Source organism: Oenanthe melanoleuca, chromosome 1A, assembly GCF_029582105.1.
Source record: "Oenanthe melanoleuca isolate GR-GAL-2019-014 chromosome 1A, OMel1.0, whole genome shotgun sequence".
Lineage (NCBI taxonomy): Eukaryota > Metazoa > Chordata > Aves > Passeriformes > Muscicapidae > Oenanthe > Oenanthe melanoleuca.
Genome location: NC_079334.1, coordinates 23,547,469 through 23,569,031, shown reverse-complemented (window position 1 = coordinate 23,569,031; position 21,563 = coordinate 23,547,469). Strand labels below are relative to the sequence as shown.

At 44.7% G+C, this 21,563-nt stretch overlaps 1 protein-coding gene across 9 annotated transcripts in view; it reads right to left on the bottom strand.

Moving 5' to 3' along the window:
- ZC3H7B (zinc finger CCCH-type containing 7B) overlaps window positions 1–21,563 on the bottom strand; it is a 46,284-nt gene that overhangs the window by 14,899 nt on the left and 9,822 nt on the right. For 2 of the 9 annotated variants that reach the window (XM_056512299.1, XM_056512293.1), the window contains exons 5-17: window positions 21,092–21,250; window positions 18,410–18,490; window positions 17,245–17,304; window positions 15,824–15,866; window positions 11,583–11,842; window positions 9,781–10,129; window positions 8,705–8,814; window positions 7,738–7,900; window positions 7,491–7,652; window positions 6,445–6,650; window positions 4,896–4,996; window positions 4,039–4,220; window positions 562–647 (exon numbers count right to left, since the gene is read on the bottom strand). In XM_056512299.1, coding sequence (XP_056368274.1) covers window positions 562–647; window positions 4,039–4,220; window positions 4,896–4,996; window positions 6,445–6,650; window positions 7,491–7,652; window positions 7,738–7,900; window positions 8,705–8,814; window positions 9,781–10,129; window positions 11,583–11,842; window positions 15,824–15,866; window positions 17,245–17,304; window positions 18,410–18,490; window positions 21,092–21,250 — 1,962 coding nt within the window. The remainder of the gene's footprint in view (window positions 1–561; window positions 648–4,038; window positions 4,221–4,895; window positions 4,997–6,444; window positions 6,651–7,490; window positions 7,653–7,737; window positions 7,901–8,704; window positions 8,815–9,780; window positions 10,130–11,582; window positions 11,843–15,823; window positions 15,867–17,244; window positions 17,305–18,409; window positions 18,491–21,091; window positions 21,251–21,563) is intronic. The other 7 variants (XM_056512343.1, XM_056512330.1, XM_056512322.1 and 4 more) reach the window with 6 other exon arrangements.

Below are 21,563 nucleotides of genomic sequence, written 5' to 3'. Positions count from 1 at the left end.
CTGGTACGCTCTTGGCAGTGTTGGAAGGTGCAGCCCTCCACATTGAGAGACTGGTGGCAAAAAAAGGCAAAGCTCCCAGACTCCTCCTGGTAAAACACCACTAAGGTCTCTGTCAGCCTCAACAGCACCTGGGCTGCCAGTTCCACCCACTCCTGCATTTAGATCAGTCCTATAGGTCATGAGTTGTTCCTTAGAAGTCCTTCAAACTACTCCACCATCCCTTGGCCACTAATGGGCAGCAGGACACATTTCGTCCCCACTGCCCCAAAATCTCCCAGTTTCACCAGCAAAGTGTCACAGGAAACACCACTCTCATGTGTGTTGCCCTCAGTGACCTGGAGGCTTCACCCTAGCAGGGAACAGAGCAGATAATAACACTGCAAAACAAGGCACAAAGCTCAACACCAGCACTGCAACTGGAAAGCTCTCAGCTCTCCTCCACCTCAGTGGCTAGGCTGGTCTGCCTGGGACCTGTCAGGCACAATAGTGGGAGGAAAAGAGAAAGGGCTGGAACCATTGGGAGCAAAATCTGGCTACAAGCCTGATATGGACCTTACTTACCACGTTGTTGGCTGGTTTGCTGGCATGTGCTTCCATCTGCTGCCAGTACTTCTTAGACTCCTGAACGATATCTTCGTGGGTCATTCCTGGGAACAAAAAGGAGACAGAATAGAGCTACATTCCTTGGCCAAGAGAAGAGAGGGAAGGGTTACAGGACTTTTTAGTTTGGTCTTAGTAACCCTTGAGTAGCTGACAGCTCCCAACAGTCCCCCTGGTAATGTCAGGACTGAGCTGTGACAGAATCCACAACAGAACATGTCTAATCCCTTGCTAAGGGAGATCCTCTCTACACAAGCCAAACAAAAGGAGAAGAATTCAGTTTTCTAGGCTTGTTCAGACCTGGCTTTCTGCTCAGGCAGTCTGCAAAGGACCCAGACACTGATTCCAAGATAATAATTCTTCTCAAAGGCCAAGTGCTTGACTAATGCTGTCCCTCAGCCCCATATCAACAGACTCTACACCAAGGTCCTAAAGGCAATGCTTTGTTACTATTGATCTCCTGTATATGGAGTTTTTGCTTCTAGCTTGGAAGATCACAGATATCCATGGAGACATCTAGCATCTCCAAGACCCCAGAAGTCTCACCTATTACCTGGTGGGATTAATTAGCCTGTTACACCTTCAAGTTGAGAGGGCTCCCCATCAATACAGGCAAAGAGGAAAGTTGAAATTCAACACAAAGACACCAAGCACAACCAAGGCAGCAAAGAAAGACCAGCAGTACAAAACCAAGGAACAGCTGCTAGTAAATAACCAGTGAGGAAAGATCTGCAAGGTCTCATATATCAGAAATATAACATCAGACACCAAGAAAAAGGATTGGTCAGACCTTATCTAAGGAATTAGCTCCTGACCAGCTCAAGTGGTGAGGGAACAGCCTCTGCTAGCACCAGCCAGTTAGATGGGCATTCATGTTATTAAGTGCTCTGAAGACTTAAGACAGCTGCCAAAACAAACTGAAGCAAATATCTTGCACAGGCAGCTGATTGCAACAAGGGGGATGCTGAGGATGGCCTTGATGCAACATCTCCAGGACACAGACATTGCAAATTTGATTGCTTTGCTGATGCCTACAGCTTCTATTACTGAAGTGAGGTGTTCCCCATGAGTATTACATAAACACAATCATGGATCTGGGAGACAGCACGTTCCAGAACTTAAGGGCCACCAAACAAAATTTTCATCTCAGCTTAGGCTGGGTAAGTCACAGCATTCCTCACCTCAGTTTTCCTGTCTGTGATTTTGGTCGTTCATGTCCCCATCAGGCAACACTACTGCCATTTGCATAGGGCTTGAACAGGATGAAAAGCACTCAGAAAACTCCATCATTCTTCAAGAACATTTGCTCAGGTATTTAAAATGGCAGCTACTGCATAACTAGTACTGCTCACAGATCAGAGCTGTTGGTGAATATTCTATGTCTTAACCATTAATCTCAGAAGAAATGGTGTAGAGTTAGAAAAATTGCAACTCTCTCTTCCATGTCCAATGATGTGTCCAAAGGGAGAAGCATATACAGGTCTTGTCAGAAGACTGAATTTCAAACTTAGTTCTTGTCACTGCCTTCTTTCAGTTCCAGAATTCTGAACTATCTCAACAATACAGTCTAGAAATGTGGTAGCTGGGAAAGAAAAACCCTCCCAAATGTGAAAGGATGGCTTCCAATCTACCAGCTTTTCAAAGCATGAATCGTCACAAAGAAATGAGCTGGGAACCAAAAGGCCCATGTGTTGATTACTTATAATAGTTCAGCATCTTTTGCAACATCATTAGTGAAGACAAAGAGTCTGTTATTACCAGTGGTGGAAGAAGACATCAAGAGTTGTCTGTGAAAAGTCACAGTGAACAAGGAAACAGTCCTGCCTGTCCAATTTTCAGATCCTGGTAACCTTTACTCCACTAATACAATCCTTTATCCCCATGAACAAAGCCAAAAGCTCTGTAAATGCACAGATAGCTGTGAAGTGCTTCAAATGTAAGCTGCCTGCTTCCTATTCTTGCTGAGCAAATAGTGTCCAAATGAAACTTCCTGCTCCAAAGCTAAGCATTCCCAGAGAATGGCAAGAACTACCTTTAATCTTGGTTTCCATAATGAAGGTTACACTTGGGAGAGGAAAACTCACAATGAAAGAAGGTTTGTATATACAGCCCTGCAGAAAAAAACCCCACAAGATAATGTCCCTCCTATTGCTGGAAAAGGTGGAAGTAAGCATAAGGCTTAATGATCAACTCTGCAGCTTAACTCATGACCCGTTTCATCTCCTCAGCTTTCCCTTTGAAATAATTTCTTCAAGTAAAGAAGGCAAGAAGAAAAAAATCAGTTTGTTTCTTCTGCAGGATGAAGAGAAGGAACACAGAGGGAATGAAGATGGGAGCAAAGAAACTTTTCAAATAACAAAAACAGACCAAAACAACAAAAATAAACCAACCATGGGATGAAGGAAAAAAAAAATCCTTGAATATTAGAGTACCCAGAGTACAATGAGCAGTACCACAAGCATGTAGGGCAACAGCAGTGGCCCATAACTCACAGGCAATGTGCTATCTTAGAAACTCCAGAGCTGTAATTTTCTAATCTCCTGAGGCAACAAGTAAATGAGGGCAAACGGCAAGATTAAAGATGGGATTTGCCACAGTGTGTCACTGTCCCTCATGAGCTGAAGCCAAGGCCAAGGACCGCACTGAACATTGATTATGACATTAAAGAATGGTGAGAAACGTCCATAATGTGTTTCCTCTCTGAAGTACTCCCATTACCAGGCTGGGTGTTGCACTAAATGAGATCCTGTGGTGAAAAAACATGTAGGTAGCACTGTGGGTGAACTGATATCTACACAGCCAACAGCTGTGCAGAGGACAGCAGCCAGAGAAAACCTCCAATTTATCAGACAGAGAGAGACACGAGAGACAGAGACAGGACTGAAAGTGCCAGATGTGGCAGTGTCACTGTACCATTTCCCTGAGTATAATCTCCGTAAAACCCTCTCCTGAGGCACGTCATCAAAGGCTTTTTGGGAAACACCAGGTATCTTGCCATTTCCTGCTGTTGGTGAATTTGTTTTGAGAAACTGGAGACCCACAGCCTTCGTTATATAACCAACTACTTTGTCACCTGTACATGCTGTCATTCTCACTGCAAGATATGTTCACTCAGGGGTCCAACTGCTATTTGCACGAGATTTAAGCACCAAACACTTCTTAGGATTCAGTTCTACCTAATTATCATTTTAATTTATTCAGCTGGTCCCAAGGGAAAGGCTTTCTGGTCTGCAAATTACAATAGTCCTGTTCCTGTAAATGGACAAGGGCCAAATCACCTCCCAGAACACCTTGGTCCTCTTTTCTGTGTGCCTGAGGAGGCAGAGTAAGTAATATGCACGAGTGAGTGACACCTTCTCAGTACTCCCAAATCACCTTCTTCCCCTCTCAACTGGCCCTGGGTATACACTGGAAGAAACTCAGCCAAGTCACACTCACCTGAATATTGCTGCAGCAGCCAGACCTTGAGCTCAATGAAACTGTGAGCAAAGTGGCAGCTGTCCTCACGCAGGCAGCCGTAGCGCACCTCATGTCGGCACACGTCAAACTGGAAGTGCTCCTGGAACTGACGGATCTTGGAATATTTCAGGGAGGTGGAACGCACAATGTGGACCAGACACCTGCAGAGAAAGCACCAAAGGATCAAACCTTCCCCATCTCCTCCTTACATATGACATCCAAATGTTTGACTGGGCAGGCAAAGGACACAAGCAAATCGACTCCACGAGAGGCAGATTCCCTCTGGGAAAAGCAAACCCCTACCCTCCCACTTTATCAAGCCTGGGTGTTATTTTCACCCTCAGCACATGGGTGATGCTCTGCCTAAATTCAGAGATCAGACACGTTTCAAAATACACAGCAAAGATATCAACTCCTCTGGTTCAGCATCTCCCCACGTCTCAGATTGCCAGGAACCAGAAGGAATTGTAAGGCTGTGTACTTGAAATGTTTGTTATACTTGTTTTCCTAAATATTCATTACCAGACAGTCAGAGGCAGGATCCTCAGCTACAGGATCTTTATTTTGACCCTTTTGTAAAGGCCAAACTGAAAGGCAAATTAAGTCAATGGAAAACTTAACAGTTTGACTCCAAAGGGCTTTGCTGATGCCTGAAATCCCTCAGCACCAGGAGCAAACATGCCGGGTGAAGCCCACAGTGCTATTTATCATGATTTGAGCTGTCCTATGATTAGAACCCCCAGGGAGGAAAGGAAGAAAGAGACAAGAGCCCTGGAGTTAAACTGGCTAGACTTGTAAGAGATGGCTCCCATCAGGAGAAAAAATTGTTCACTCACTTGTTGTCATGGAAAATGTGTTTTGCAGAAAGGTTGGAGCAGACAGATGGTGTGTCCTTGGTCCCTTTGCTGATAATCCGGGGTTTGCTGTCAAAGCAAATCTGAGAAGAGAAGAATTAGCATACTGGGAAAATCTTAGAGAGCAATGAACCAGAGCGGCTTCGCTTAGAGAAGGAAGAACCAGAGCCAGCCTATTCTAATGTTCAAAGTTAGAAAGAAATGTGGTGAAAACTTTGGGGTAGGGCTTTAAAATAAAGCAAGTCAATCTCTGGAAAAGCTTCTGAACAACATTTTTTGGCTTATTCTCAACAGTATTTTCCATTGTGGTTGGAAAAATTTTGGTCAGAGCTGCATATTCTTTCCCTGTTAGCCAACAGAACAAGGGAGAAATAAAAGAACAGCCACTTCACAGCAAAGAATACATCCTTTACATGCACTGCCAACATGAGGACCTCTGTGCTGCAGACAATTAAGATGATATGAGGCAATTCTCAACTGACCAACTCAGTAGCTCTGCACAGACATCAAGTGGGGATTTGTTGCATTATGGAATTCCAATTTCTAAAGTAACTGGGGCTAAATTACAATTCAAAGCAAGATGGAGGAAGAGATGGGTGATCCCATGAGGCTTTGAGCACCTAGTTCAGCTGCACGGCTAAGGAGAAAAATTACTTTCTCCTGCACCTCTGCATACAATGCTCACTGTCTTTCTGGGAGCAGGGCAGTGGCTCAGACACACAGAGTTACAGGTGGCCTGCTCCTGCACCTCTAAGATTTCCTTCTTGCAGAATGTCCAACACTCCTGGACTCCTTTTTCCTTCAGGACTGCCTGTGATACTCTGTCAACCAAGCTCCTAGAGAGGCTAAAGTCTGCCATTCAGAAGGTGAAGTGGAAAGGTGGCAGTTCTGTTGACCCTTCTCCTTATTTGTCCAAGAACTGAAAACTCTACCATTGCATGATTGCTGTGCTCAGAATGGCTTCCAACTATCGCATCACCCACCAGTCCTTCTCTGTTCTCAAGCACCAGATCCAGTGGATGCTTTCCCTGGCTGTCTCCCACACCAGCTGTGTCAGGAGTTATCTTTCACACACTCCAGGAACCTCCTGGACTGTCTCCTCTGCTGTGTTGTACTTAGGGCAGACATCTGGTAAATTGAAGTCCCCCACAAGAAAAAGGGCCAACAACTACAAGCCTTATCTCATCTGCCTATAGAATATTTTGTCTGCCTCTTCACCCTGGTGGGGTGGTCTGTAACACACTCCCACCCTATTGGCCTTCTCTCAATTTCTACCATAACCACTCAACCCCATCATCATTATCATTAAACTCCAGACAGTCAAAACACTCCCTAACACACAGGGCTCCCCCACTGCCTCTCCTTCCTCACCTGTCCCCCCTGAAGAGTTTACAGACACCCACTGCAAGCACTCCAGCTGTGTGAGTCATCCCACCCTATTTTCGTGATGGCAACTGTCAACATATCAGTGGTTCAGATACATTCTGAAGAGATTCTGAAGGATGCCTGTCACCTCCTACCAGTTCTGTACCTCACAGAGGAAGGTGAAGATGCCCTGATGTTCCTTGAGGAGCTTGGCAATTGTGAGGCTGCTCTGCTTGATCCCACCTAGCGGGTCAAAGAGGAGGTCACGGTTGAGGGTCCCCTTCCTCTCCTCTGTCCACACGTCGATTTCTTCCTGGTGGTACGCGAAGGTGCAGTTATCCCCGTACTTACAGTCCTGCTTGTTAAGCATATCTACAAAGCAACAAACAGCACACACCACCACACAGGCAGGGCGGCCCAGTCAGAAACTAAACTCTCTCTTGTCTTCTCCCACTGCCCACGCCTCACATGGAACTGAAAGCAAGAAAACAGAGAGCTAAAAGAAAAAGGAAAAGATATCTCCTCCCAAGTTCACCTATATCAAGACATTCAGGAGTGAATGCAAACTACTGAATGGTGACAATCTCCAGTAATGCTGCTATGGGGGAAACTATCTAAAAACAAATGGCCAGCTTTAATTCAGTGCCTGGCCAGGGACAGATCATGACTTAATTAACCCCTTTTAAAGCCAATACAGATTAAACTCTCCCATAGGCCCAGAAGTAAGGAGGCATTTTAGCTTGGCTCTTGCAATCTCCCCACCTCATTAGGTACTTTGTAATGACACTACCTCGGGATACCAGTCTGGTCACACTGTCTGCATGTACTATGGGATGGACTGGAGCAAAGGAGAAGGCAGAGAATACTCTTCCCTAGGCAGAACCCCAGCCCTGCCGTGGGGTAGCTGGGACTAATGTGAGCACATGTACAGAAGGCAGGTTCTCAGTAAAGGCCGTATCAGCAGAGCAGCTCTGAGCGCTCAGTTGTGCAGAGCAGCTCACTGAGCCTTTGGAACTCTTCTGCTCCACTACTAAGAAGCTGCCTGCACTCTACAACACAGCAGTTCATTGCCCTTCACTGTACTGAGACATCCAGTTCATAGGCTACTGATGGAACAGGAGACCCTAGAGCCAGAAGGCAATATCAAATAGAATTTCCCTCCCAGTCTCCCCTGGCACAGCCCCTTCCCAGCGACCAAACACCACAGATCACCTTTGCACAGATAATAGGATCCTACAAAGTTGGTTTTGGTTGGGCGAGGGCGGATCCTCTTCCAGGTCTTGTCTTCTGAGCTCTTCAGCCTGCCCAGCAGGATGTCCCGCTTGCACTTGTGCTCCAAGCCTTCCCGATAGGTGTAATCACCAGCCTTGGGCCCTGCCAGAGAGAATAACCCCATCAGCCTGGGGAGAGCCAATTCCTAGTCTGTGCCAGTGCTCTGGTGGCAGAGCAAATGCATCACCTGTTTTGGGGTAGCAGATATGACAGGCTTGTTTGAAAACGTGAGTAGATGCCAGAGGGTTCTTCACCAGCAGAGCTGTGTTGGGCATTACTGGTTCTGGCTGGGACAGCATGTGCTCGGTGGCCTTGGGCACAGGTGGGTGACTCACTCCACCAAGGCTGACCTGAGTGAAAACACACACACGTCTCTGTTCAGCTCTGCAACCACATGAGCAAGAAACCTCTCCAACCCCCTGCCCCACTCCAATCTCAAAACCTTTCTCATTTCCTCTCTCATCGAAATTTTCACATCTGAAATGACATTTCTAGAAGAGATGAATGCAACTTTTTCGAAGAGAATGAACATTGTGGTGTGTTCACTTCAAACACAGGCCTCTTTCCTATGGGAAGAGACCTCAGTTTTCTATCACGAGCCACAGAACAAAATGCCCTCCTCACTCCTTCCCATTCCTTCTATCACAATCTACTCTGCAATGAAAAACTTTTAAATCAACCTTATCCCAACCTAAGAAAAACCCAAACTGCTTATCAGTCAATCTTCAGGGATATTCACATTGATGTAAACAGGGCCAGCAGATGACAGGAACTCAAGAATAACTTTTGTTCCAAGTTTACTAATCCTCCCCTTTTTCTCCAAGACTGGAGACATAAGACAGAGGCAGAACATCTGGAGAAGCCTCCTGATAGCGGCAGAGAGCAGCAAAGAACTTCAGTAATCTGAAGTCAAAGTTGGCTTATTCTGCTCCATCCTTGAGCATTGTGTGGCTGCCAAATACAGTGGGATCCTGGCCTCCATGATCCCCTGCTGAACTTACAACCTTGATCACACCATGTTTACTTTGGCAATATGGAGTTATGGATAAAAACAATCTTTACCTGCCTTGCCACAACATGGGAGGCAACACTCACCAGGGCAGGGTAAGAAGAGGGGCCCAAATTACCTACATCACCCAAGTGACTACTACTACCTTGGCTCCAGAGCACTCTGGGACCTCAGCACGGGGCAGTAGCTCACTCACCACTGGGGCTGGTTTTTGGCTGCCAGGTGGGTGTCGCAGTTCCTGAGAGCTAGTTTCTTCTGGGCAAAAGAAAGGGAAAAGAGCCCCACAGAACAAAAACAATCATTTCACTCTCAGAGGCAGTTCTACTCACAAAAGAACAAACAACAGCTTATTAAATTAATTTGCTTCATTTATTTCATAATGTTTTAATACTTTCTTCCCAAAGCATCTGTCTAGACTCAGAAAAAAGCCAGGAAAGGCCTTCTTGTCCCAGAAATTTTACTGAACCCAACTCTATGCTGCTGAGAACTGGCATTCCATCGCCCAAAGCTGAGGTCAATGTGAGGGTTCAAGTGCTGTCTGGCCAATCTCTGCTGTTCTCAAAATACTTTTGCTGCCAATACACTGCAATACTGGGAACAAATGAACCAAGAAGAAGACCACTTCCCTCCTGAACAGGAGGGGACTTAGTGTTTGCCCACCATCCTCCACAGCTTTTCTCCTTGTGACATCAGAGTTCAGAGCCCCATTCCAGAGGACATTCATAGCCCTGAATCCAGAGATGGGAAAGACCTATCTTGGCCCCTACCATTCTGCCCAGCTCAACAAGGTCCTGTATCACCCAAAACAGTCATCATCATTCTGCCCACTTTGTGCAAAATGTCAAAGAGTCATTGAGGAGGAAGGTGGAGGAATCATGCTACAGTCCAGCAAATTGTGCCAAGGGAGGTGTTCTGGACACCAAGCCAAGTTTAAATCTCATCACTCATCATTATACACCTTTATGTTCCTTCCTTCTCTTTAGATTTCACTCCATGCAGGTACTGATTATCTGGGATTACATACCTACAGCTTTTCTCATTACTTTTGAGCTAAACACAATCAGTTACTCTGTCCAAGACAATTCCCTGCTCTATGTTTATATTCCTGTTCTGCTGCACCAGCAGAGAAAACTACAGGACAGATATCCTCAGCATTGAAGGGAATAATTTTGGCGTGCATTCACAGCTAAGGCAACATAAACCATATCACCCTGCACCTACCAATGGGAAAGGAATCCAAGGTATCCAGCGATCCCCTGCTTGTCCCAAAGGAGTCCAGGGCATCAAGCCGTGTATCTGTGTATGGAAGCAGATCCAGGGAATCCAGGGAATCTAAAGTGGAGCCACCACTTCCTCCTGGTGGGGCCTCGAAGGCATCCAGGACGGAGGAGGAGGAGAGCTGCTTGGTGGGATCCATCACCAGGCCAAAGGAGGCAGGTGGCAGAGGGGTGGAGACAGGGATGCTGGCTGTCACGACTGGAGGCAGCAGCGGAGTTCCCCCCGGGAACACAGGAATCAGCTGGGGCATCTCTGTTGGCAGGTTGGTAGGAATGGTGCCCTGGACCAGAGACTTCAGGGGAGCAGGAAGGAGGATAAACAGTGAATTAGTATTGAGGAGCAAAGACTGAAAAGAGATGTCCTGGTTTTGGCTAGCACAGAGTTAATTTTCTTCTTAGTAACTGGTACAGCGCTGTGTTTTGGATTTAGCATGAGAATAATGTTGATAACACACTGATGTTTTGGTTATTGCTAAGGCGTGCTTACTCTAAATCAAGGACTTTCCATTTCCCATGCTCTGCCTGTGAGCAGGTACACAAGAAAACGGGGGAGAGCACAGCCAGGACACCTGATCTGAACAAGCCAAGGGGATATTCCATAACACATCATGCCCAGAATATAAACTGGGATAAACTAGTCAGGGTCACTGACTGCTGCTCAAGGAAGGCTGGACATTGGTCAGCAACTGGTGAGCAATTGTTCTGTTTCTCTTGGGTTTTATTTCTCCCTCTCTCTCTTTTCCTACTATTATTGTTGCTGTTAATATTGTATTTTATTTTGTTTCAATTATTAAACTGTTCTTATTTTAAGCCACAAGTTTGTGGAGTTTTTTTTCCAATTATTCTCTTCACTGGGGAAGGGGCAGGAAGAAACTGAGTGAGCAGATATCTGGTACTTAGTTGCTGACTGGGGTCAAACCATGACAATAGAGAGTAACAGGCTCCCAGTGAAGGGTGTGTTGTACTAGCTGGAGCAAAAGAATACCAGGCAGCTCAATCCACCTGAAGACTTCCCACAGACCTTCCAATTTTTCTGTACTGCAAACAGTGTGGACTAGGATCCCTGAGGAGGTGTTGGGATACCTGAGTTCATCAATCTGCAAGGCAGTGCCTTGCGCTGGGCACTTAAAGCAGCTCAGGTTGAGAAACAAGGCAGCCAAGTACACACAGTGCAAAGGTCAGGGTAATGATCACAATCCACTGCACCTCTCTTCGGGGCTTTTCCAACATGAAAATCACTATACTGCCTCCAGACCCAAGGTGGCTCATATAATCAACTCTGGCAACTAAAATCCAACATAAGTATGAACACAGATTCTCTATGCAGTTTCCAGACCTGTTCAACAAACTTAGGCTGAGTGCAACCTGCACAAAGTACAAGGAGATTAGAGCATTCCCACTGTATAAAATACATCCATCATTCCTGCTTCACCACACTCATTTCTGCTCTCAGACTTGCTTCAACTTCACAGACGTGAGAGGACAGGTAGAAGGAGATGTCAGGGGAGGGCTAGCTTGGGTATATTTTGAGAGGCAGCTCCCTGAGCTGCACACAGCAGAGCAGGCTTGGAGGAGGACTCTACATACTGACAGCAGCAAAAGTAAAGGAAAGAATGAACGAGATTTGCCAGACAAAGAGATAGGACAAAATAATTACAGAGAGAGAATGAGAGGCAGTATGCACACCCTCATCTCCAAGGATCTCCAAGGACCTGTTTGGAAGAAAAAAGCAGTACCCACTCTTACCAGAGGATATGGTGACCCTTCAGCAAGGGAATCCAGGAGGGAGTCTATTTCTTCCCCAATGATGTCCCCATCTGTGAAGTCCTCCGTGTTCTCAGGCCCTGGCAAGGGCACACAGTCTGGAGACGGGAGCAAGCTGGCAGCAGGAAGCGAGGTGGGCAAACCCTTTGCATCTGAGTCAGAGGGCAAAGGGGCCAGACCCTCGCTCACAGGGATGGAGGTGGCCACAGGAGCTGGGAGGCACTGCAGGTCCATAGAGCAGTCTGTGATGAGAGAGAAACAGAGCCAGTCACCAGGAGAGCCTCTTGCAGGAGGCAAATAGAGCACAACAAGGCAAAACCAATATTGTACAACTCCATCAAATCACAGAAACCAAGTATACCGATTTTCTGAGAGGCTCTAGTCTGAAGAGTACTTGCCCTTTCATTTTTGTTCCCACTCTCCAGTGGCTCACCAATAGCTGAAACATTCTGAGGGCCAGTGCCCAGTCTGACTGTCAGGATTGGCAAGCATACAGCAGCCAGGAGCAACACATAACCTGTGGCTGAGCAGTTCCCGAATTCACTGTGGCCAGGACTAAAGGCCAGTGGCACATAATACAATTTCTCTACAACCCACCACCTGGCGCTTTCTTTAATGCTCCTCACTAATGCATTTGGCAGAGATCAGTCTTCTCTACTCCTTGGAGCTTTGATATCCCAGCTGAAAGCTTGCTTACTTGCACACCCTTTCTAAAAACCCGGGCATCCTAAACTGAAGAATATAGAAAACACAAGGCCCTGTTGGGAGGAAAGTCTGAGATTGAGTGGCCAGATCAAGCTGTGCTAATATGTCCCAAAAATCCCCACCAGACTCACTCAGCTGTCTTCATTCAAGTAAATTCCCTGTCCTGAAGTCCCTTCTGATGTCCAAAAGTGGTAGATTTGTACTCATTTTCCCCCTCAATATCTGATCAGCAAACATGCCCTTGGGAACTTGTGTGAGGCAAGGTCAAGGCAGGAAACCGTCAGTGGTTTTCCCTAAAGTTTCTTTCCCTCTCCAGTACATTACTGAAATAGTAAGATGTTCCCATCATGCAATATAAACCTCTGTTAAGTGAAGTTAAGGTTGCAAGCACATGTTTTTCACAGAAGAGCATTTTATTCTCAAAAAAAAAAAAATTAAAGGTTAAAAAAGAAGTTCAAATGTTAGAAATTTGGAAAATGCAGCATTACATTTGTAATTCTCAAACCAAGCACCCAAACTACCTTAATTCTGCCCCTGTGCAGATGTCCTGGAATAAAAGAAAAGAAATAAGACAAAGATGCTACCTTTTCCATCCACATCCCATTGGCTGCACTGTAACTGCAACAGACTAAGACTATAAAAGCAAGTCAAAGTTTGGAAGGAGAGACAATAGCTTTTATTAGAAAGACTGATAAAATTGGGAAAGAAACTAGACAAGCTTCAGAGACACAAAACTCGACCCAGCAAGAAATGCTGCATGCTGTCTGCACCAGGTTCTGTTCACTCAGCCCCCACAAGAACTTGGTCATCCCTCTGTGTCAGGGACCATGAGTGACCCCTGGTAGGGTGCAAACTGTTTGTTTGCAGGAATGTGCTGGTGCCTTCTTAGAGAGCTCAGCAAACTAGCAATTCCAGGAAACACCCAAATCCTGAACAAAACAACAGCAGAGATGACAAACACAGGCATGCCCCCTTATCCCTAACCCCACCAGGAGCACAGCACCAACCCCTGCAACCTTTCCTCCAGTGTTTGTTGTGAATAGTCCACGTGGATGGACCACAGCAAAAGTCACTGTGGAAGGCCTGGAGGCTGAGCCATGACAAAAGACAAGGAAGCAGGGGAAGTGGCAAGGAACAAACACAGGTCCCTCTCCACATCCTCAAGCATGCCACTGAAGGCAAACACATCTTTTACCTTATGAGATCCAACACAGGATTTCAGTGCTGCAGCTGAATGCATTTCTCACAGGCAGCAACTCAAAGGAAGGCTGTGCATGTCCTTAGTTTTGCAGCTGCCCCACCAGTCAGGCTTGGCTTCAAACCCATGCCCCCTTTGCAATGACTTTTCTCATCTCATCTCCCTTTGGTGCAGAACCCCCAGCCACCAGGGAGCCAGCTATCCAGCTTTTCTCATAGCTGGAAAGCTTGGCCAGATTCCCTGCAGTACAAAGGGATGGCTTGTGCCTTCCCATTTTTCAGATGTTTAAATCTGGAGTACTCTCAAGATCCCCACAGAGGCCAACAAGAAGTTCAGAACATGCCAGAAGGGATGGGGACAAATGCAGTGGGGAGCAGAAGGGTGCACAATGACAGGGCGCCAAAGGATCCAGCAGTTCAGACCTTCTCTGAGGAATGAATGAGGCACTGCATTTTCCACTCAGACTAGGAAGCAAAGAAAAGAGGCCCTCACACACTCTAAGAGGCCCCAAATCCAGAAGCACTGAATGCATGATCAAAAGGCCGACAAAAACTTGAGACCCCCACAGCTCAGTGCATGTGAAGGGCAAGGAAAAGAGCAGGGACCAACAGGTTCCACTACTTGCAAGTGGAAGAAGGAAGATATCCACTCTCTTCTCCTCTCCCTGACTACCCAAACCCTGTCATTCCTTCAGCCACTTCCTCCCACTCTACTCTGTCCAATCTTTTTTCCTATCTCCTCAGGACACCAGATCTGCTGACCTCACTCACCAGCTGTGATACCCATACCTCACATACTCTCCTTACAGAATGCTCATGCATCCACTCCCCTAATGTTTGCTCCATCTTAAAAGAATAAAACAGGTTTCTTTGATGAGTAGCTCACAGGCACACCCACACCTGTTGATTCCTGCCCCTGCCATCACACTCACCCCCAAGTATTATAATACATTCAATGAGGAGCTTGTCCATACACTTGTCCCATGAACCAAGTCTCTCATACCAAGCCTGTCCAGCTGGTAGCTTGTCTGGCCATACACCTGCTTGTCCCTGAGGGCTTGTCCCTGAGTACAGAGCTTTTAAAAGCACTATTTTCATCTCTGCTCTCCAAAACAGCAGTGATTCCTCGGTGGATTAGCTGGTCAATGGCCATACTGAGCTAGATCTGAGCCATGATCTCTCTGCAGGATTGGGCTGAGTTAATCAGATGACTTCAAGTAAAATATGGAGGAAAGGGCTTCAAGAGTCTGCATCTTACAACAAAACAAAACAACAGCCACAAAAACCCTTTAAAAAAAAGCTTTGAATCTGAAACTCTCAGGGTACCCAGCACCCACAGCCATCCTGCACTCTCAGGGCAATTGGATAATACATAATTCCAGTGCTTTTGCAAAGATTTCCTAGCAGTAAAGGCTCTGTCTGCCTGATCTGCAGCAAAGGTGGCATGCTGCTCTTACACCAGATCCAGATTAGACAAAGAGCTTACTGGATGCGGTCATTCCTTAGTCTGTAGTAGGAGTCCAGTTAATTTTAGCACAGCAAGATAATGTGAAAAACTCTCCTTAATTCACAGAACTGGGTCTCATGATCTCATGTAGCAAGCAGATACTAAATTTGCATTCAACAGAGAACGAACACGTTTTCCAAAGCACTCTAATTACGAAATTAGTTTCTTTCTATAAAAAGAGCAATTGCTATTTGTGGTGTAAGTCCTCACACTTACCTTCCCACACACAGAGCTACCTTACAAAGGAACAAAGACTGATGTGCTCAGAGGAAGAAGTTCAGTGCTCCAGCACACAAGGTAGTGAACCTTTCTAAAGGGGCAGAGTTAAGGTCACTTGTTTCCCAGCATGAGAAAAGCAACCCTGTTAATTTTCCTTCTTCTCCTCCTGAGTGCTTAACCCTGAGCGTGACTCTCCCTGGGTCCTTCTCAACTCCTTTGTTTTCAATTCCTCCACCTCAATGTCTTGGAGGACCATACGCAGTCAGAGCACAAACAACCTTAACTTCACTTTATCTAATCTGTTTTGCCTTGGAGAAGAGTTTTAGAAGCTTTGCCAAGAGCAGCTTTAAGAAAGCACAACGGGAGAGAGTTGTGTACCTCAGCACACCCTTTTAAATCCCAGATGTGTCTCTCACTGGGCCTGGACAAAAAGCTGTTTCTGCAAGAAAAACACTCCTGCTTTGCCCCACTTTTTCCTTCTCCTAGTTACCAAAGCTGGGAGTGTGCAAATGCAGGTGATGAACCTCTCAAACCTGCCAGCCTGGTCACATACCACACTGAAGCCACAGAAGTCTGAGGAGAGAGATATCTTTACCTGTTTCAATGTCATCTATTGAGCCAAATCCATTGGAAGTAGTCTGCAAAGAGAATGTAGGAAAAGGGAGAAGAAAAATATTGTGAGAAATGAATCTTTAAATAGGCATCCACACTTCACATGTGGGACTCTTTACTCCTAAATGTATATGACCCTTTCTTTTCCTTTATGCTGGAACAATAAAACCAATGAACTTTAGGAGTCCATTGATACAAAGAACCTATTCACATTTACCTTCAGCGGCTGACAAACCCTTTTGCTGCAAAGGAAAACCATGCCTGCACAATATCCAACCATGTGAGAAACTCCATACATAGAACAGGGTATTTCATGTGTGGATGAGAACACTGTGTCCCAACTCCCAGGACACACCAATGGTCAGCACACTGTATGGGAGATCTGATTAGCCCGATCTTACACAACATTCCTTTTCTTAGTTCACATATTTTGCAATCTAACAACCACAAACTTCTACAGCAAATTCAAAACAGGAAAATGTTTCTGCCAAGACAACTGCTGACTTGGAGCTCAAGGCAAGGAATAAATTGAGTCCATATTTTACAGAAACATAAATAGAGGTAAGTACGTCTGTCTTTAGCTTAAGCTTAAAAAGGCACAAGTAAAGCATTTGTCTTGTGATATTGCCTCTACTACAGTGGGTTTTGCACTATTTTCAATTCTTATAAAAGTAAAAGATTTTCAAATTAAAAACTAGGTACAACTATTAAAAAAACTGACTGGCCTTCCTAGAAAGATGTGAAGCCAAATCACTGAACAGTGAGAGGTAAACCAGTTCTTTAGTAACCCATCTTGTTGTAGAAAATTACAATGTTTACAGTTTATTGCTTATTTGCTTTAAGGAGCATTGTGGAATACCAAACAGCCTGTAAAAACAGCAAGAGCTTGTTTGTTACGATGGTTTTTTGCCCAGTGGTAGAAAAAGGAAACCAGCTATTTCTTATATTTTACCTTAGTATTTGAACACTGCCCTGCCCAGCTGGATCTTCCAGGACAATACCAACAATACATAAACTGTGTATGTACCTTGCTCAGTACATCAAAGGATTTAATTTTACATGTTTCTTCAGCAGTTGCACTTTCTGATTTTTACTTAGTGTTGTTGTTAGATATGCAAAACTTGAAAACAAAAATTTATTTAAAATGCAAAAGAAAGCCAACATTCACAATAACTAAGAAAAATAACAATCTTTGGCAATCTAATTACTGACATAAAAAAAATAATGTCAGTAGAAATATTTTCAAAGAAATTAATTTTTTGGCAGTATCCCTTAAAAGCAGAAAACATTAATTAAAACAGTTCAAACCTAAAAGATAGTTATAAATTTGCATGTATATAAAACTTTAAAGCATTCTAGCAGCACACTCCATAAACAATAACAACCACAGGATGCAAACTCTACCTGGTTTGATGAATTGATTGACGTGCCATTACTGAGCAGTGAGAATGTTTCCAATTCCTGCTGCAAGGAAGAGAGAGGTCTTAGAACAGAATTCAGCCCATGAATGCTCATAAACTAGGTAAAGCTGGGTTACAATGGTTTCCTTCCAAGCACTGCCCAGATATAAAAGCCAGCCCACTATGGCTACCCCACTATGACACAAGAGTGCACATCTGCTGGCGTTTGTCAACACTGAAAAGGGACATTTAATTGTTCTGTACACCTCAGAACATCTGACCCACAACCAGGAGGCAAAAAACTTCCCTGAGAAACAGATGGGTTTGCTTTTTGTTAAGAAACTACTACTTTGGGAAGGCATTACCGCACTGGACTGAAAGCTGAACCTCAACACAAGAGATCACAATGTTAACAAAATACCAGTCACAGAATTTCAAATAATAAAAAGCAATCTGCAGTGTTTAATTTTTATATTTCTGACACACAGGTGGTTTAAGCCCATCTCAGCTGAGTAACATGACAGCAGTAAAAAAGGTGGCAAGACCAACACAGTGAACAGCTACAGAAAGTATTTCCACAGAAACTTCCCTTTGTTTGAGACAATCATTTGGGAGTGTGGAAAGCTGCTACAAGATCAAGGAGTTTTCTTAGGGTAGGCAAATCACACGTGAGGTTTGCTGGGGAGAGGATTAACATGTTGCAGCCAGATTTATCCTAACAGCTCTCTGCAAACCAGATGCCCACCAATCACTCCACCTCATGCTACACCTCTGCAGATGGAACAGGCTGTTTGTTTAGCACACCCCCATGCTTGGGGCCAAGGATGCAAATGCAAACATCAGCTTCCACTGCTAGCTCATGTTCTCTGCTCCTGAGAACAAAATCCTTGACTGAGGCAGCTTTATGGGAGAGCAGCTTTATGGCAAGCAGTGGCCTAACGCCCTCTATCTCCATCCCAGGGTACACATTTAAACACCTACAGCACTTCCTTGTAGAGCCAAGTTACAGATCCAGCTGGTGTCAATTAGCTTCTGACCAGGTGTGTACCCACTGTTTGCAGAGTTTGCAGGGTTGTGTATACATCTCTGTAACTGCAGAGTAGTTACTACTTCTGCAAAAGTATATTTGTACAAGCAAAGGATAGCCTCTAAGACAAAGTAAGTCATACCTGAGGTCTTTTGTATGCTTTTCGAACCCTCAGTCCCAGCTTCTGGGCAAGCTCCTGTCCCAGCTGTGTGACGCTTTCATCCTGGGGACAAAACCATTGATGGGACACTTTCAGTTTTGCCTTTGTGGCACACAGAATGAAATAAAGAGGAATGCAGTTATACACATTGGGCTGCACCAAGAAGCCTCAACTTCAGACAGCAACAGGTAGATAATTTCCAGAACAGCCCCAGGAGAGTCCAGATTTCAGCATTCTTGTCATTCAGTCTTGCCAATATGCTGCCAAGTTGTACCAGGAGTTTTGCCCTACACTCATTCAGTGCTGCAGAAGATCAGAATCAAATATCTGCCTCCAAAAAACACCCAATCTGTGAAAAGAGGGTTCAGGAGTCCTGCTGGCCAGCTGGCTGAAGGAGTTGCCAAGGCTGGCTGCTGATACAGCTTCTGCAAGGTCTCCATGCCCAGGAAGGAACCTGCATGTCTTCCTTCTCTGCCAGCTGCAGAGTTAATAATCAGTTTTGATATGCAGACAGTACACACACTAGCCTGTTTCGCTTGTTTGTTTTTAAAGCTGAAACCAAGTCTCAGTTTTCAGCCTACTAGCTAGAAGGCATTTTGACTGTCTCCAGCTCCAGTTAAACTGCCTCAGCTTAGTCAAGCAGATCCTTCAGCTTTGCCTGTTGTGTGACATTTTACCATCCTCCCTACCCAGTGTCCATGCCCACTCACACACCACCATGGGCTTTCTGCCCAGACTAACAACCTGCCACAGTCTTCTACACTTATATATCACCAGCAGCTGTTTCCTTCTATTTTCCTCTTTTTCCCTGTTTGCAAAAATATCAGACTACTTTAACAGTTTTTTCAAAGACAAAAAAAAGGATCTGCCCAACCTGTTGTCATAGCCCTCTTTGATCTTCCAACATTTCCCCCCCCATCTCCAACCTTGAAGCTTGCCCTCTTCTCTCTACTTGTCATGCTGGCCTTTCCAATCTCCTTCTCCCTGCAGGTTGAGTCCTTTCCCTTTCAACAAGAAGCCTCTGTTGCTTCCAGCCCACCAGTAACTTTTCCTTTCAATCTGGAGTGCCATTTTTTGATTGTACTCACTCCCCCACACTCTCAACATTAGTCTTCGCACCATCTTCACTGAACTCAGTGGAAACAAAATTTAGCATGTCCATTTCCTCTTCTAAAACACCCCATAATAAACACAAGCGTACCACAGAGAAGTATTAACTTCATCATACTGAGAACTTTCGCAAACTAGCAGCACCGAGTATCTGCACTCAGAAATAAGTTAATTCTGATAAACAGTGAGCCAAATAGTGCCATTCTCACCAGAAGTTTTAAGAAAGGTTCTGTTTTGATCACAACATAGGTCTCAGCAATTACACCAATGGAAGCACCTGTGTGCTCCAGAGAGTAAATGGAAATAAAAGTGAAATGATGGATAGCATAACTTGCCTTTGATGCAGAGAAGGCTTATGATTTCTGTTAAGCAGGTAATAAGACAATGGGGTATGTTAATTTACAAGGCTGAATAGTTTAGAATAGAAAATGCAGATCACTCAATACAGAGTTTTTTAGGCTGAACTTCCCTGGCACAAAGAAGTTTGATAAAGTAATGATAATAATGAGAGCTACGTAAACGTAACTATATAGTCAAAATACAAATTAAATCAAGTGGATAAACTGCAATGTAAAATATAGCCACATATAGTTTTACAAGAACACCTACATTACGTGCTTTTTTTAATCAAAGGGTTTGTTTATAGAACAGCTCCTTGGGACTCCCCAAACATTATAACTTTAATATGTTTTGGTCAGCCTGTTCTGCCCAGACAAAGACAACAGAATTTACAAGCTGGACAAAAGGAATAGCTAACTGCTAATAAGGTTTTCAAAGATTGTTTCTATAATACTAATAATAAAGGAAAGTCAACTTCTCCTGCTGAGGTGGGTGCAGTTTTCATGTAGTAATATTACTGTGATGGATCAGAACCAAGATAGCACCAGTGCTCACCTGAATCCATGCAATCATAGTTTGCTTTCCTGATCAATATCTGGCCTAAGAGGGTGCTCAAAAGCACTACCAGGAAAATATTTAGTTCCTGGTATATGCAGACAGTCCTCTCTGCATGCTAAAATTTACACACCCCTGAACACAAAAATAACCATGCCATGTGATGTCAAGGACACCTTTCCATGTTCCTCAAGAAATAAAAAGCTTGATCACTTTGCCTGAGCAATCAGTAAGTGAAATGTGAGACACTGGTATCCAGCCCAGGAAAACCATACATGTTTTCCCTTCAGAGCTCCAGTTCCCATTTATCCCATGCTCCCAGTCACTTCCATTAGAGATACAAAAGCAGCCAATTAAAGCATTCTCATGGCTTTAGTTCACCTCTTGTTAGAGTAGGAGCTTGCTCTTCACAAACAGATCATGAACCTGCTGTCACTAACTGGCATCCCTGGCTGGCACTATCTCTAAGAGGTGACTTGGCCTGAAGAAACAAAGGACAAACATCTCTGAGTCAGAGAGACAGAATTTCTGGGCATAAGCATGTTCTTGGGAACAGCCAGGATTTCTCTTCCACTATCCTCTGGCCTCACACTAAGCATGTTGAGGAGAGGAAGGTCGTGAGCCACAAAAACTGAGATGAGCTGTATGTCCAAAACTTACATGTGGGAGGGACAGCAAGCATCGGCTGTTGCACTCATAGGCTTCTTTGTGTCTCCCAAGTTCATTTAAGGAACGGGCTTTCCGGAATAGCGCTCGGATGTTCTCCTTGTCCAGACTTAAAGCCTTCTCGCTGTCTTCCAGTGCTTTCTCATACAACCCCTGCATGGAACAGACCACCTGGAGTCACTTGAGGCACAGAAGACTAACTTGTCCTTCTTTGTGAATGCAAATGTTCTATCTCTCAGCAGAAAACAGGAATACAAGTGGCAGGTGGAAGTATGGATGTTACCTCATTCACAGACCAGCGTGCAAACACACCTACATTAACAGAACATTTTGTTAAATCTTGCAAAACTCAAAACACTTTAAAGTCAAGGAATGACAGAACTGCTGCTTGAGCAACCTTATCTTGTCTCCCCCTCTACCCTGAGCATGTTACACTTGAAAGTCTTTAATTATGTGTCTACTTGCT